General features: G+C 42.0%; 2 protein-coding genes and 1 long non-coding RNA gene across 4 annotated transcripts; 2 read left to right on the top strand and 1 right to left on the bottom strand.

Moving 5' to 3' along the window:
* Positions 1–3249: 3249 nt before the first annotated feature.
* On the top strand, positions 3250–5899 carry LOC130525672 (arrestin domain-containing protein 3-like). 2 transcript variants are annotated; one of them, XM_057032697.1, is made up of 6 exons: positions 3250–3695; positions 3782–3848; positions 4407–4554; positions 4672–4774; positions 4870–5135; positions 5281–5899. In XM_057032697.1, the coding sequence occupies exons 1-6, from the start codon at positions 3428–3430 to the stop codon at positions 5377–5379; spliced, it is 951 nt and encodes a 316-aa protein (XP_056888677.1). In that variant the 5' UTR covers positions 3250–3427; the 3' UTR covers positions 5380–5899. The 2 variants fall into 2 exon arrangements, with proteins under 2 accessions (XP_056888677.1, XP_056888676.1); XM_057032696.1 differs by having other exon boundaries at positions 3253–3695; positions 3779–3848.
* A 3728-nt stretch (positions 5900–9627) lies between these two features.
* Positions 9628–14188, bottom strand: LOC130525674 (uncharacterized). The gene is made up of 2 exons (XR_008950544.1): positions 13790–14188; positions 9628–13212 (listed from the first exon to the last, which is right to left on the bottom strand). It is a non-coding gene; the product is annotated as an uncharacterized LOC130525674 (long non-coding RNA).
* LOC130525669 (arrestin domain-containing protein 3-like) lies at positions 13206–16108 on the top strand. Its single transcript, XM_057032692.1, has 6 exons — positions 13206–13484; positions 13559–13619; positions 13687–13834; positions 13915–14008; positions 14708–14964; positions 15316–16108. Exons 1-6 carry the CDS (start codon positions 13226–13228, stop codon positions 15577–15579), a joined length of 1083 nt encoding a protein of 360 aa, XP_056888672.1. The 5' UTR covers positions 13206–13225; the 3' UTR covers positions 15580–16108.
* Positions 16109–16237: the final 129 nt, after the last annotated feature.

Genomic DNA, 16237 nt, shown 5'->3' with positions numbered 1-16237 from the left:
GTAAGTTGATATTTCGACACATTTTATGATGGAAAATGTGCTGTCCTGCGGCGTATTAATGGGAATGAAGGAGGCAGCTCTAATTGGCTATAAATGAAATCATCTGTAACTCACTATCTTATTCCATATTTTGGGTATTTTTACCACAGTAAATGATGACAATGATTGAGCCATGTGGGGATATCAAATTTCAGCATTTCCTGGCCCGACCTGAAAATGTGGGAGCTGTTCGGTGCACGGAGGGTCCGGTCGGGTCTATTCAGCACTCTTCCAAAGCCTCCACAGGCCCAACGGCCATTGTTTGTGAAGAAGAAAGCTATCAGTGGATCAGCGCGAGATTAGCGTTGCCAACTGTTCCCTCTGTACGCCTTCCTGTTTTGCCACAGGAATTCTTCAGGGGGGTGTAAAAAAGGCACAACACACAACACACGGCAGTCAGCCCTGTCTGCTCTTTATTACCGAGACTTGAATATTAAAGAGAAGACACAAAGCCTGTCATTAATTTAGGTTTTAAATATTGGGAGTACATTTCCCCCCAGTCGTCTGGGCATGGAAATCGCTGTGTATTCCAGGATGTTTGTGGTTGACGAGCCCAGGACTGGACACAGATAACAGTTACTCTGGATTTGCCGTCTAACATGCACAAGGGTTAGATACAAGAGCATACTGATGGTTTTATATACAACATGAGGTTGCCAAGCAACAGAGGAAACACTGTTTCTGATAAAAGTGTCACATGTGAATATGTGGCACAGTGGGTTGCTAAGAAAAAAAATACTAGCAGAGTAACATTTATATAAATGAAGTCAGTAATTCAGGTGGTTTTAATGATCTTTTCCGTTTATTTCACCTTACAACCATTTCGCCTGCATTAATGAATCGGCTCTGTTTATATTTGAGCTGTCCCTCTTCCCAAAACTTAACCTGTGGAAGATCCTCATTACTCATTTCCTTTAATCCGTCGTCACTTCGTTCCTGTCGCTTGTTCCAGCCATCCTCTTCCTCTCTCATTTCCCCTCTCCTCTCTCCCCCCTCACTCTCATGAACCCCCTCCTCGCCTCCACTTCTTCTTCTCTTCCATCTAAATTGCAAATTGCAGCAGTGCTGACTGCCAGAGGAGCTCCTCAATGTCATTAGAGTTGACCCTGTGGATTAAGTGGAGGAGAGAGGCGGTGCGTAGCAACTGCAGATCAATAACCCAGCTTATCCTCTGGGTTCTTTTACTTCACATTGGATTAAGATCTGTCCCGCTGAAATGTCTATTTTTCCTTGTACACCACCTAACTGGGCTTTTCCCAGGTCATATGATGAGTAATTTTAAATAATCATCCGCATTCCACAATAAAGAGTTGTGCCCCACACATCAGTTCCTACATTTGGTGCAATTCAGAAGGATGAAAATTCACATTATGGGGACGTTTCTTTATTTGACCTAAAATCCAACACGATGCAAAAGAATGAATCTATGTTGTTCTTGTGAACCAACCAGCATGAGACGTGGTGGCTATAAAAATGGCAGCTGCATCTCTGGGAATGTTGGCATGTGCACTCACGTCCCTGTTAGCTCAAAAACACCTTGAAAATCGGTGTATTCAGGAGCCTATGAGGGGTTAAAACTACGATATAGATATAGTTAGAGGCAATTAGTTTCTTCTGATTTACTCTAATAAGTCAAAAATAGCACAAAAGGGAATTTTCCCACTGAGGAAAATCTGCAGGCAGCCCCACAAACACAGCAAGGTAACATATATTAAATTATACGCAGGCACGTAAACTTGTTCTGGCAGGTTTTATGTAGCTCCGTGCTGCCAGTTTAAATGTGTCATTATAAGTGTTTTACAGCTGCCTTGTGTGCCATTAATCCACCAAATGCTTATTTAATTTCACATTACAGCATCAAAATCTTCCTGTTTAAAGAGGACTGCAGCCTGTTCTAGAAGAGGTTGTGAGATAACTCATTTACATCTGGAAGAACTGCAGCATCTGGGTTTATGCCTTTTTTATCACTGAGACTTGGGCCTGTTTTTTACGCCATACATTAAGGTATAACCCACAGAATCAAGTGTTTTGTGCCATCTACTGGCTAAACGAAAACAGTGTCAGTTGAAAGACTTCAGTCAGAAAAACAACTTTTATTTCTTTTTTTAAATCCTCAGTAATAAAATGCTGGCAAATGTATTTTAATGGCTGGTTGTCTTCATTGGCTGAATAAACGATGCTGGACAAGATGTTCTGTCAATTAATAACAGTAGACTCAAATGTTTTTTCCTTTTTCACCTTATATAAATGTTTACTTCCAAAAACGGAACCCCGGCACGCTAAATGAACCAGGCTAATGAATTTAAGTGAATTAAACGATTCATATGCTGATCACATGATTGTTTCAGTGTTTTCTGTCTGCCATGAGCTGGAAGCCTTAAAATAACCATGTTACTATGAAGAAATAGCAATGACCACCTTTTAACCACTGATTGAAGTAAGCAATAAATTGCATGGCTGACATTTTGGCCTCTTCTTTAATCATTAAATTGAGCTTGAACCTTTTCCCATTTGTTTATCCATTAGCTGTCATTTATATCACCTACATCTGTTGAGCCATCATTTTATTTTTAGTCATTGGTTTAATTAAGTGCATAATATAGAGGCATCAGAGCTTGGGTGAGAGGTTAAAAATAGCTCACAATACCATCTTTTGACCATCCACATGTTGTATGCAATAACTAAAGTGTTTTTTCCCCTCGACAGTATTTCTGGCCAGTAAGAACAGCTGCAGAGTATCTTTGGAACTTTAAACCATACAAAAATATATCCAGCCTTGTGAATTGTACTATAATGTGATTAAAAATGTTTCCCCGCAAGTTATTTATCATTGCTCTTTATGTGATTGTATAGATTTATTGCTGAGTTTCCTACGTTATTGCCCATAAGGCCTTCAATCATATAACTTTCCAAAAATGGGTATCCTCTCAAAATAAGCCCAGAAACAATTATCTTAAATATATCAGATTTATTTCCTCCAAAAATAAAGAGATAATATAACACTGTCATCATGAAGGGGGAAAAATGGACAAAAAAGAAAGAAAATATGAACTTTAGTCCCTGGCGGCGCAAGAGTTTAGCTTTTATCATATTAGTTTGAAATATTTCCAAGTGGATGAGGAATTTTCTACTGACGGCGCCTTCAGAAAACAAACCAATACAACAGAAAAGTAAATGAAATGATGAAGTTAAAGTATTTAATGCGCTTAAATAAAGTCACTAACCGTAAATAAGGAGGGCCTCTGCCCATCTGACCACGCCCACAACATGGGATGGGCCCGCGCATGCGCAGTCTGTTGGGAATGTCAGCGCGAAATTTTTGCTCTGTTGTTGTTTGGTCGCAAGTCAACTATTTCAAAACCTCGTAGCATTAGGTCAACTTAAGATAATGTTCCAACAGGCGATAACGAACTTTAACATCAATTATGACGTGTATAATGAGAGCCGGACCTTCTTCAGTGGCGACAGAGTCACAGGAAACATCTCCTTTGAACTCAAAAAGGAGATCAAGATCAGCACAATTGGCATGGAATTCCGAGGAATGGCGCATGTCCACTGGAGCAGCGGCTCTGGGGGCAAAAAGCGCAGGAGGAGACATTATTCGGCCAAACTGGACTACTTCCGCATTAAATCCTCCATCCTGCAAGACTGCGGCGGTATGCAAACTCCACGGCCGTGTGCAGCAGAGTTGCGCCTTAAACTTTTGATGGGGAAATGTTTGATCTGCTTCCTCCTGCAGCAGCAGTTGGAGGACTCAGACTTCAGCGTGGCACGCATGTCTATCCGTTCACACTTCAGATCCCGCAAGGGTGTGTACGAGCATGCTCCTTTGGTCGTGTGTGTTGTTTGTCGCGCAAGCCTGGTTGTTCTATGTTGTAGAGTGTTGGTAGTGTTTTGCATGACAGTGCATTGGATCTTTAGGACCCTCAATTAAACATCTGTCCTCTATTGTGTCTGAAATGAGCGTTCATCAACAGTTGCGTGCTTCAGTCTGACTCTGCTGCTAACTGACAGGAACATTTTCAAAGCTTTGACTTATTTTTGTCTCCTTTAAACTGAATGAGAACCAATAAAACGATTGCCTCCTTCGAGCTTCAGCGTGTACAGTACTTTAATTTGACGCGGTTGTTTGGTGATGCATCCACTAGGGGGAGCTCCCGTCACCTACGAAGTTGGAATAGCGCATGCACGTGCGTGTAATTGCTAATCCATGAAGTTGCATGAGGGTTTAAATGTGTTCATGATAGCATATGGTCACATTGCATCCCAAGATGGCGACAATACCACAATGTTTCTGTAATTCACATGTTTATTGTGGTCAAGCGCTCTTGAACTGGAGTTTTGTGGATTTTAAAATCCCACTTCAGAGACTTCCCGTCTTCTTTCCGTGGGGTCCATGGAATCATCACCTACACCTTGACAGTGACCATCTACCGGCCCTGGCATTTGTCCAAGAGCTTTGTGACTGAGTTGATGTTTATGAACCGCCTGAATCTCAACCAGCCAGAGCTGTGGGTACGTGATCCTTGACTCTTTAAACTCTTTGATCTTCCCTCAAGGAAATATCGCTTTTATTTGCGGGGTAATTCCTAAATGTTATTGTTTTAATAAAATGTTCCATTTTGTCTGCAGTCTCCTCTCTCAGGAACCAACAGCACGACTCTGTGCTGCCTGTGGTGTGCCTCAGGACCCATCACCTTGACTGCCACTGCAGAGAAAAAAGTCTTTGCCCCAGGTGTTCCTTCCACCCATCCTTCCATTCACCCCCCTCCATGTTTGTTTAGCAGAAAAGAACAAAAAAAATAATCACCCCGTCTCTTCTTCCTGTAGGAGAAACTGTAAAAATAGTTTGCGAATTGGGTAATTCGTCATCTCGAACGGCGACCCCGAAGGCGAAGCTGCTGCAGAAACAGAATTTCTTCATGCACAACAAGGTCAACAGGAGATTAGTTTCCCAAACCATGGCCTCTATGGCCGGACATCCCGTCAGTCCTCACACATCTGAGGTGCACACCGAGCTGATGCTGACCATCCCCCCCTCGGCGCCGTACTCCATCGCTAACTGCAGCATCTTGGAAGTGCAGTACGTCCTGGAGGTCGGTGAAACAGACAGGGGGCGCTATAATGTCCCGGAAACATAATGTTGACTTAAACCTGATTATTTCAAGCATTTTTCTCACGTCTTGATACAGCTTGAACATAATGTCGAAGCCTTTTTTAATGTTTTGCGTCCTCTTTCAGGTGAGCCTGGGTGTTTCGGCTTCCCCTGACGTCACGGTGATGTTCCCCATCATCCTCTGCAACACCTCGGCCCACAACCCCCCAGCACTGAGTTTGTGAGTGTCAGAGAACATCCCATCGGCGCAAATAATACTAACATTGAATGTTTCCCCATTAAGTGCACAGTGGGCCTGTTCTTCAGAGAGACTTTATTTCTTAAAGTTTTAGCATCACTTTAATCTCAGGTTAAAGCTAAACACACCAAAGTTAATGTTCTCTGTGGTTGAGACGGCCTTTTTTTTAAAAAACAAGACATCTTATCTAATCAGGTTATATAATATACAGGTATTCACCTGATTTATTTGTGTTTTCTGTGTTTTATGTGCTGCTTAATAGCAGGTATATCTCATATATTTTATATGTTTAAATGTAAATTTGAAGATATGTTACTTATTCTCAAAGTACATGTAGGTATGCTACATATATGTTTACACTGTCCACTAATCGCTACCATTCAGGTTGTATCCGAAATATTTATCATTTTGCATAAGTGCCGAATAAGTCATATCCACACATGTATTGAGACATTATAAACATAATGCCTAATATCTTTTTTCATCTCAGTTTTTTCTTTTAAAAAGAAATAAATTAAAAAAAAACCTGCCATGTTTGTCATCTGTTTGTGTTCAGTATGTGTAAATGTGCTGAATGGCAGTGAAAATAAGCGGCTGCCATCCAAAATACTAAATGCTCAGCTAAATTAATTCAATTTAATGGAATGAACTAGATCACTTTCTACACTCCTCAAGAGTGTGCGAGCACTTTTAAGCCTCATTAAGTGCATATCACACGTCCATCCTCATTTCCTGCTGCCAGCCGGTGCGTTCATCTTTTTAATGTCCCTGCATTTAACTGGTCCTCGCAGGCCTTTGTTAAAATTTACGGTATTTGATTTAAATGTTGGTTCTGGTCAACTGAGGCAGCTTCTTTTATAGTCTGTGTTTCAATAAATGTTTAAATGTTCATGTTTGTTGTACGAGCAGTTTGCCAGCCCAAAGATATGAAACATTATTCTCACAGTTTAACTGTCTTGCTATATATATATACATAATGCAGTATTACCATGTGCCTCTAGGGGGCAACAATACTGTTTTTATATTAAAGGTAGTCCGACTGAGCCGATACACGTGCGCGCGCACACACACGCGGGCGCTGATAGTGAGTTTCTAATGTAATTATGCTTTGCTCTAATAGTGACACAGTTGGGCCACACTAAGCCAGTATGAGCAATAGATTCAAAGGTGACAAGTATGCTACCATTGCAACTGGCCTGAATAATCACCACTAACTTGCATTAACAGGCATTTATAACATTCTAAATGTTCCTACCTCTGCTCTAAATTATAGCAACTGCAATAATCAATGTAGATTAAAAAAAGAGTTGCATCAATATTCCATTTCCATGACTCATTTTCATCTTTTGTTAGAGCAAAGGTTTAAGTGTAATAACATTTAAACCATCATTTAAAGAATCTGGGCTGTTTTGGAACCATTAATGAACCTTCACATGTCCTCTGCATGTAAGTGCCCAGCAGAGGGAGGACACTGTTGTCTTTTAGGAAAGAATGAGCAGATTTTAACATGAACTATTTGTTACTATAACTCACGTTCAACAGCTACAATTTGTCACTCTGCAAAACTACATTTCAAATTCCAGGAATTTCCAGGTAATAATTGGGAATGTGGTTGTAGAGGAATCTAATTTGCTCCTCATTAAGCATAAAATGCCCAAATGCTGTTAAAATATGTATGACTTGCATAAATTCATGTGCAAGTCTATTAAATGTTAAAGAGTATGCCTTTGGATGCATGCTCTCCACTTTAGCATACAGTGATTCAGAAATACAGTCATTTAGTCTGATAGAGATTTATTTGATAGTTTATCTAAAGTGCTGTCATGATTATTAACGAGACATCTGTGTGCACAGACATACGGTGGCGCCTGTGTGACAGAGGGCATGTAAAAAACATAACAAGACGAAGAGAAGTATTTCAGGATGGCACAGTTTATCATCCTGCCAGTAGATGAGTTAATTTAATGAAATCCAACTGTGACGCAACCTGCTATAATCAGGTATTTATTGCTTTTTGGCTCAGGCACCAATCCCCATCGCTCCCTGGGCACAGAAAATCACTGCCATGCGCCACTAATTGGTGTGTGTGTAAATACTGTCTATCTAAGCCTGAAGTCCTTTTTCTTCTGGAACCCTATAGATAAGAACAGGGGAGGCCGACACAGTACAATAGTCTCTCCACTCGCCGACTACAGAAGGTTATTAAATTTTTTGCATATTCTTTTATATATCTATATCTATATCTATATCTATATCTATATATATATAGATATAGATATAGATATAGATATATATATGCCTCTGACCTACAGGGTGAAAGATAACAGAGGCAACAATCCATGTTCACAGTGAGAATAGATGACGATAAGACGTCGTAAAGATTCCGTCAAGCCACGTGATGACGACGATGTTTCCATGACCTCGTTCCTTCCTTCACAAGTGCAAAGGTCAACAAGCCTCATAAAAATAGTGAAAACCTTCAGATCTCTTGAATGTGACTAATATGACTAACGTAAACACTGAAGCCTGTTTAAACCATCCAGTTTCCAGGGAACTAACTCATCATGATGTTGTCGCTGTTTTTGTTGCTGTTGTGTTTAGAGCTTTCAGATGAGGGAATTAGATTGTTCTGCTACAGAGATGAGAAATATCTGGAAATGTTTTAGACGTCCCAGATCCTATCACATATTTGTCCTCACTTCACCGGTGGTAATAAGGTACGCAGAGATACCGTCGCTGATGAATGCTTTTGTCCTTCATCCTCCATTGTATCATCCCTTTAATATTCACTATTTTATCATTACAATGACACAACACGTCTCCAATGTCCAGCATTTTAGAGGCAATTTCCCATAATTCCTTTCCTGACCCCTTCACCAAAGGATCGTTGTGGTCATATTTCAGCCTCCATCTCATTACGCTTAATTAAATGAAGAGTAGCTGGTATGTACTGCTGATCCACTTTCAAACTCTTGGTCAAAGGTGCTTAAAAATGTATTTTTAAAATTTGCGCGTCTTGGACTTAAGCTTCAGAAAGACGTGGACAAAAGTTTGAGATCATTAGGTTTGTCTGTTGAAGGGGTGTTTTTACATCATGTGTTGTTTGAAGATAATTGTCTGTTACATGGCTTTTACTGTCTAACAGAGACAATATTTGTATCTTTTGCTACTTTTGCCGACTATAAACAGAGCTTTGTTGACGTAATGGTGGTGGAGGATTCCATTTTTAACAAAGCATCGTGCCAAAGATCACTTAATTTTACAAATAGAGGGCAACTGTCAACATTACTGTAACAAAGCCCATCCGTCTTCTCCAGACCAGACGGTCACCGAGCTCATCACTCTCCCTCCCATCACCATTCCGTCGATCTTAAACGACACGATCTTAGAGTCCAGGTACAAACTCAAGGTGAGTTCTTGTTCTAAAGCAGATTCGTATGCGAGGGACATTAATGACTATGACTATGAAATTAGTCATTCTGCCACCTTCTGAAGAACTTGAGGAAGTTTTCAAAAACAATAAAAAGCTTAAAATAAATTCACTTGAAGCTACTTGATGCATTTAAAACATAAATTCTGAATTAGGACTAAATTGATAAATTAATTATCCGGTAAAATAAACGAGCCACTCGCTAGCCAACAGAATAAACAACAACAACAAACATTTGCAACACGCCCCGCCCCCCGTTCAGGTCTGGCCACGCCCACCGCAGGGGTGGGGCACTCGTGTTTACCAACTTGTCTTCGGGAGTTGGTGGTGTTCTCCATCATGGTGTCCACCGTGAAAAGCCTCAAAGTCAGCTACAACCCAATAAATGAGGCCAACACTTTTACCAACGGGGACACGGTTTCGGGCCAGGTGACGCTGGAGGTTGTTAAAGACTGTCAGATCAACTCTCTGTCCGTCAAATTCAAGGGGAAAGCGAGAGTTTTGTGGACCGAGCGACACGGGAACACGACCGTCACCTACCACTCCAAGGAAAAGTACTTCATAATTAAGCATTACTTTATTCACGATAAGACTCCGACAGGTGAGTGAATAAACGTTTTGTTCATATGTTTAACTCGGGAAAACATGCGGTAACGAGTCAGAAAACGTATTTTAGAAACTCATACGGCAATCAGTGTGGAAGTATGGAAGCCTATTTGTGACAAAAGTGATTGAAACGCCTCTGCTGTGAGGATTTTTTCCTACTTTTAAAAGACAATGTGTTTAAAAAAAACAACGCAAATATAGTTTTATAGTTTTCTGTTTATTTATATTTGTCATTAATGTTGTCCAACACATTACCAGAAGTCAACTTTCTGATTAATGTGGACTGAAAATTGCAGTCTTGGATGTGTTTTTAGATTTCTAATTTGCTTGAGTCAATAACACAGCTAGAATATTAAACCAGCTCACATTGGGGATGAAACTTCACCCATGATAATCACTGAAATTTATACCGTGAGTAATCAAAAAGCCTAAAAACAGGATGCAGTTTCATTAAAACTAATGTAAAAGGATCGCTCTCATGTTCAGTTTTGAACAGTCTTCAAGATTCGTGCTGTGTGGAATTAACCTGAAATGAATTCTATTTTCCATACTGCTATAAATTTTTTATGCTTATATATTTTGCCCCACAGAAGACGACACTGAAACATTAATTACAACAGAGAGAGGAGAATATTGTAAGTGTACACGTTGTTCCCATATTTCTCTCTGCTGAGGACGAAGCCTTTGTGCACTGGAACTAGTCCAAACTTGTAAATTTGTAGGTTAATGCACAATTGCAAATTCTTGTGCGTTTTAGACAGCAGTGTTGTTGCCCCCGGTTGCCATGTTTACCCCTTCACATTTCAAATCCCTTTCAAGTAAGTAAATATTATATTCAAACACATAATAAAAAAATAAAGTGTTGTATATTCTGAAAACTGCAATTGAACAGTTGAAGGTTTTATACTATAAAAATGTGTATCCGCAAAGCTTCCACGGAGGAATCTTGATCCTTCTGCGCTCATGTTTTAGGAAAATGCCACCCTCCTTCAAAGGGGCTGATGGGAAGATTGCATACTCCCTGGAAGCCCGTTTAAGCAGGTCATTGAGGATTGACAAAAAAGATACAACAGAGCTCACCTTTGTGCCAAGAGTAGACTGGAGCCAAGATCCCGAGCTGAGGGTAGGTGTGGAACCACATATTCCAGCTATTCCTCAATGGAAAATGTCCACGTTCAGCACACAGATTGTTCTAGACATGTTTTGAACTCTCATTTTCATTGAATTTGCTTTTCCTGGGCTTCTTTCAGGAGCCGCAGCACGAGTCCAAGGATAAGAAGATGAAGCTTTTTAACTCGGGATCCGTGTCTATGGATGTGAGTCTAGAGAAAACGGGTTTCTTTCAAGGTGGGGCTTTCACACTCACATTTGCCCTTCTAGTCTCGCATTAGCATGAGGTTGGAGCACCAACAGTTGGGATGTCTCTACGCAGGAGAGGCATTAAGGGTCCTGGCCTGCATTCAGAACAACTCCTCGCGAGAGATCAAGCCCAAGTTCTGCCTGTACCGAAAACACTGCTTCTTTGCAAAAGGCAGGAGAAGAGTTCATACAAAAGACCTCCTAAAAGAAGTAGGAGAGCCCATCCCCCCTTCAGCTCACCAAAAGGTAACGAGAGTCATCACCATTCCCCAGGACATAGAGCCCTCCATCTCCGGCTGTGGCATCATCACAGCGGAGCACAGACTGAGGGTAAGAAGCAAATAAAAATAAAAGAAGAATTTAAAGCAGGTTTTATTAAAATGTGTGAGAATGCAAGTAAAATGACAGTTTGTCCTACATTTCTGTTTTGTGAGAGAACTGTGATCTGTTAAAAATCCATCAGGAGAAACTCGGTGCCATGTTTCTTTAGGTGTACCTGGATGTCAAATATGCTTCTGACCCAGAGATCAAGTTTCCCATCGCCATCCTGCGGTCACCTCAGGTTCCTGCAGCTCCACCTTACCCTGAAACTGCAGCACCTTACCCCGCCGGCGCCGGCGCCGGCGCCGCTGCTGCCTTCGGATTTGCGAACCCAGGCCCGCCACAGCCACCTCCCGCAGCACTCAATCCTTTTGACCCCCCGCCTCCCTACGGAGCATATAATTTGTACCCGCCTATGACAGGCTTTGGTACCGAACGTCAATAATCAGATGCATCGAAGCCGTCAGCAGTTTATAAGCAACAGGAACGGGAGAAGACAGTTAGGCGGAGAGATTAAGCATCGTGTGGTCGCGTGTTCTGATGTTCTGATGGGATGGAATAATGGATTTGAAGCAGGTGGTCTGACTGGATCTTGTTAGTGGTGGGGGGTTGAATGCACTTAAGATGAGTATCTCTGGAGAGAATTCTTTTTTAATGGCACCACATTCTCAGGACAACACATGTTTACATGTGATTCTGGTAGTTTTGCCAGACTCACTAAACTTGGATCAAACAAGGTCTTCCAGGATTTCACAGCAGCGTGCCTGAACTGGTATACTGACGCTTCTACCCTCAGATTTGCTCCAGAAGATGAGAACCCTCACCTCATTCACCATCTGAAGTTTATTTGAGACGCTTTGATTGGTTTCGTCTTCGATCCTCTCGGTCTATTTTGTTAAGTGCCGTGCTGAGCACACGCTTCAGTGGACGCGAGTGTGTTCTTTGGTCTGCAGGTTTTCGGCCTCTTTCACTCCGAGAAACATCCCAGCCGAACAGTTGACTCCTTTTTTGTCGGGAGTGTATTATCCCCGAGTGTAATCTCTTATATAGGACTGATTTTACTGGAGATGCAGTTTATTTTATATGCTTCATTTCTGTGACTGAACTGTACTTTTTTAAACTAAGGAAGACTCACCGGGAGAGAATCAGCATGATGGTTGGATGATCTCATGGTACCATCAGCCAGACGTGTGGAACCAGGAGGGAGTGCGTTTGTAGGCAGGCCCACAGTTGACTCGCCTGTGATTGTTAATAGAATATCATTATTTTAGTTTGACCACTCGGGTTTAATCTACAGGGATCTGAGGCAAACAGAGCACCTGGAAAGTATTCAGAGCATTTCACTGGTTCCACATTTCGTTTCTCCTCAAAAAACACTAAAAATAGAGACATCACACGTACGTCAGTATTTAGATCATTAGTACTTTGTTGATGCTCCTGCAGCCTCTTTAGGCAGGTGCACGCTCTCATGAGCTCTGTCAGGTGAAATGGTAACGATGGGTGCACATCTCATCCCAGAGACGTTCAAGTCTGGGCTCTGGCTCGTCCACTCAGACATTCACAGAGTTGTGCCGAGTGTCCCGAGGTGTCGAGTCGTGTGAGAAAACTATTGTCTGAAATTATATCGTCAGCTTTATGTAAACCATTATGAACAATGTGAAGGTAATAAGCCATATCCAGTTTTTCACGATTTTGTATCTCAATAAAAACAAGAATTGAAACACTTTGAATTTTATGTCTTCTATTCAGTCAGATGTGGTGAGTTTTATGGGGGGGGGGGCGTTGCAGTGCTGAGGAAAAAAGGTGTAGAAGATGGAGTTTCAGATTGGTTCAGCTCAAATATTTTCTATTGTCTTTCTAAATACATTCCATGAATCAGCAATAATTATAAAACAGCTTAATCACTGTTAAATACCAAGTGGCGTAACATAAAATTACATGGGGGGGGTTAAGGCCCAAAAGGCCCTCTTTACATTTTAATTGTGTATGTAGACCTTTTATTTGGAGACGAGTTCTAATCAGGTGTCTCAGGTCGCTGAACTGGTTGAACCGGAGATGAGAAGGCTTCCTTGTTTCACCGGAGCTCATTCCCATCTGTGAGCTCTGGCAGAGAAGGATGACAATTACAACTTTCGCTATTGAATATGATGCCATCAACAGCAGCAACACCTTCACAAACGGAGACACCATCAACGGCAGGATCGTGGTGGAGGTTTCCAAGGAAACTACAATCCAGTCTCTCATTTTCATAGGACAGGGAGAAGCGCGGGTGCGCTGGAGTGAACACTACGGGCAGTATTACCACCACGTCTACTGGCAGAATGAAAAATATTACCAAATCAAGCACTGCATCTTGAGAGAATCGAGACAGGATGGTTGGTGTCGACGCATCCCATAATATGCATTTATAATCAATGCTAACACCTTCTAATCACAGATTCTCCTCTAGGCACCGAGGTCGTCGGCAAAGGAAGACACATTTTCCCCTTTTCATTCCAAATCCCTGACAGGTATGTATTCTTCTCCTTTCCTCTCGACTATTTAGTGCCCTCTACCTACGTCTTCTCTTCTTCTCAGGAAAATCCCTTCGACCTTTACAGCCCCCATAGGAAAAGTTATTCACAAGATGAAAGCGGAGCTAAAACAGTCGATGAAGCTGACAAAAAAGGCCAAAACTCACTTTACATTTGTCTCCAAACCATACATGGAGATTCCAGGATTGATGGTGAGGAATCATGACCGTCAGCGTCCAATATCGTCCAGAGTAGCTGTCTGTGACCGTTGATGAACCTTGGTGTCTTTTAGGATCCTCAGCATGGTTGCAAGGACAAATCCTTAGCGTTTAGCTCTGGAAACGTCTCCATGGATGTTTTCACCGACCGGATGGGATATAAGCAAGGTAAAAACATCTCCTGGTGCTTTAGTTTAGCTGCCCTCTCTCATTATTACGCCCCTTTAATCCCTCACAAGGACAGTTGTGCTGTTGTGCTGAGTCCATCCAGTCAGCACACAGTTCTGGTCTGGTCCGCTCTGCTGTGACAGGGTGCTGGTTGTGCAGAGGCACAGTTGGAATGGAATCCCAAGCCTCCAGCATTCCTCGCTCATGCTGTCAAACCGGTCGTTTCATACCTGAAGGATCACTTCTGCTGTTGCATAAACCAGCGTGTTGATGTGTGATGATGGACATCAGGACGTGTCACAGCTTCCAGCAGACTTTACGAGGGCCTCTTTTTTGTAGACGCTCCAAGCTCCCAGATGGACCTCCTGCCCAGTTTCTGCCATAAAGACTATCCTCCAGGCTAAAGGTTTCCTGGATTTTCATGGGTTTGGGGGAAGGGACCTGTAAAATTCATAAATTCACTCAAATCTAACGGTTCACTCAGCAGATGTTCGTGTTTCCTCTGGATTTGCATTCTGAACCCACGTTGAACTTTATTTTTGGGAGATTTTTTTAAAATTTCTCATTAACTCTGCTGTGACAGGAGCTCAGGATTCTTTTCATAATGCAGCTTTACGTGAAGTCTTTCATTCTCAGTACGTGAAACGTTCAATTGTTTGATTTTCTATTGCTAAGAAATGCATTTTCACGGTTTGGCAGGCGAAGCTGTCCGGGTCACCCTTGAAATCACCAACCGCTCCGGTCGGTCGGTGAGGCCAAAATTCACTCTGTATGAGAAGCAGAGCTTCTTTGCCCAGGGCAAGAGGAGGGTCCACACTCATGACATCCTGAAGGAGAAGGCTGAGGCTGTTGAAAGCTCCAAGAAAGAGACTGTGACCCAGGTGATCAACCTCCCCATGGAGCTACCTTCCTCCATCTTAAACTGCTCCATCATCAAGCTGGAGTACAGGCTGAAGGTAAAATCCTTGCAGTTGTTGCATTTCCTGCGTTTGGAGGTTGGCCTCCTTCAAGGCTTCATCTTTTTCACGCTTCACACACAGAAATGAGGCGACTTTAACGCCTGACATGAGCATGTAATCAGAGTACCTACACAGGACCGGACTGCCAGCTGAACTGGGCTGAGGACAGACTGAGATCCAGTTGGCCAAAACGAGCTTTTCGCACGTGTTTGGGGACCTTTGTAACTGAATGTGTGAATGCTTCCATCCTCAGTCAGCAAAAGCTCATTAGCTCTGTGGAGGAATGAAAAGCAACCAAGAGTTGAACCATGTGAGCGACAATCTGACATGTTTTATATGTTTTTGCAGGTTTATCTGGATATCAAATGTGCAAAAGACCCAGAGGTCAAAATTCCTATCGTGGTCCTCCCGGCCTTCAGGAGGCCTGCTGAGAAACACCCCCCAGCTTCAGCCGGCATCGGCCTGGAAGCATTCAGGGGCCCGGTTCAGTCACAGCGGTCAAGGTTGCCCCAGCAAGCAGCACTGTACCATGAAGACCAGCCGCCCTCTTATGAAGCCTGCACCATGTACCCACCCTACCCAGATTGGAACAGACCCCAGAGTCTTCTGTAAAAACCAGGATGAGAGCCAGTGGGTCAGAGGTCTGCAGCCGAAGGAGCCTCCTGTTGCCTCTCCCTCCTCAACAGACTGCTTTTAAATTTAAGAAATCATTTTAAATTGCTGGGTTAAAAATAGTTGCGTACAGTTTGAAGCTGATTTCCTAACCAAACCTGTTTCCCCCCATTTTTTAATGTGCCTAAATATTCCAAAGTCTACTTCTTATTCTCCATAGGTGGCAAATTAACTGACTTATATCTCAGTATTTATCAAACGTGAGAGCTGGTAAACGTGATTGGTAAAATCTTCAGGATCTTTAAAGTAAATGAATGTTCTTATATAAAGATTTGTGTCAATATTTCCTACAAAATCTTAGATTTGCGGTTTTACTGACAGAACAATGATCTTACTGTCTTACTGCAGATGTGACGCCTTAATTTACCTTTATTGGCATCTCCGCCTACATGATGGAGCCTCTTCTGGATAATTTACTGTTGCATTTAAATGTTGTGTTAATTTAATAAAAAGAGTTTATGCAACGGCACCGTTTGCATTCCACCTTTCTCACATATCACAATGTTTTTATATGCAGGGCAGAGTTTTAAGTGACTGATCTGTAAGAATCGGAATGTTTTTTTTTGTTTGCGTCAAAATACAAAAAAACAGGCCGGAC

The sequence above is a fragment of the Takifugu flavidus genome, chromosome 5, assembly GCF_003711565.1.
Source record: "Takifugu flavidus isolate HTHZ2018 chromosome 5, ASM371156v2, whole genome shotgun sequence".
Classification (NCBI taxonomy): Eukaryota; Metazoa; Chordata; class Actinopteri; order Tetraodontiformes; family Tetraodontidae; genus Takifugu; species Takifugu flavidus.
Note: the sequence above shows the minus strand (reverse complement) of the source record. Positions and strands in the feature narration are given on the sequence as shown.

Excerpts from the sequence above, each read along its gene's own strand:
- LOC130525672 (XM_057032696.1), top strand. The coding sequence starts at position 3,428 with ATGTTCCAACAGGCGATAACGAACTTTAACATCAATTATGACGTGTAT. Across the intron at positions 4,555-4,671 it reads TCAACCAGCCAGAGCTGTGG|TCTCCTCTCTCAGGAACCAA; the intron begins GTACGTGATCCT and ends TTTTGTCTGCAG. Across the intron at positions 5,136-5,280 it reads AAGTGCAGTACGTCCTGGAG|GTGAGCCTGGGTGTTTCGGC; the intron begins GTCGGTGAAACA and ends GTCCTCTTTCAG.
- LOC130525669 (XM_057032692.1), top strand. The coding sequence starts at position 13,226 with ATGACAATTACAACTTTCGCTATTGAATATGATGCCATCAACAGCAGC. Across the intron at positions 14,009-14,707 it reads CCGGATGGGATATAAGCAAG|GCGAAGCTGTCCGGGTCACC; the intron begins GTAAAAACATCT and ends ACGGTTTGGCAG. Across the intron at positions 14,965-15,315 it reads AGCTGGAGTACAGGCTGAAG|GTTTATCTGGATATCAAATG; the intron begins GTAAAATCCTTG and ends ATGTTTTTGCAG.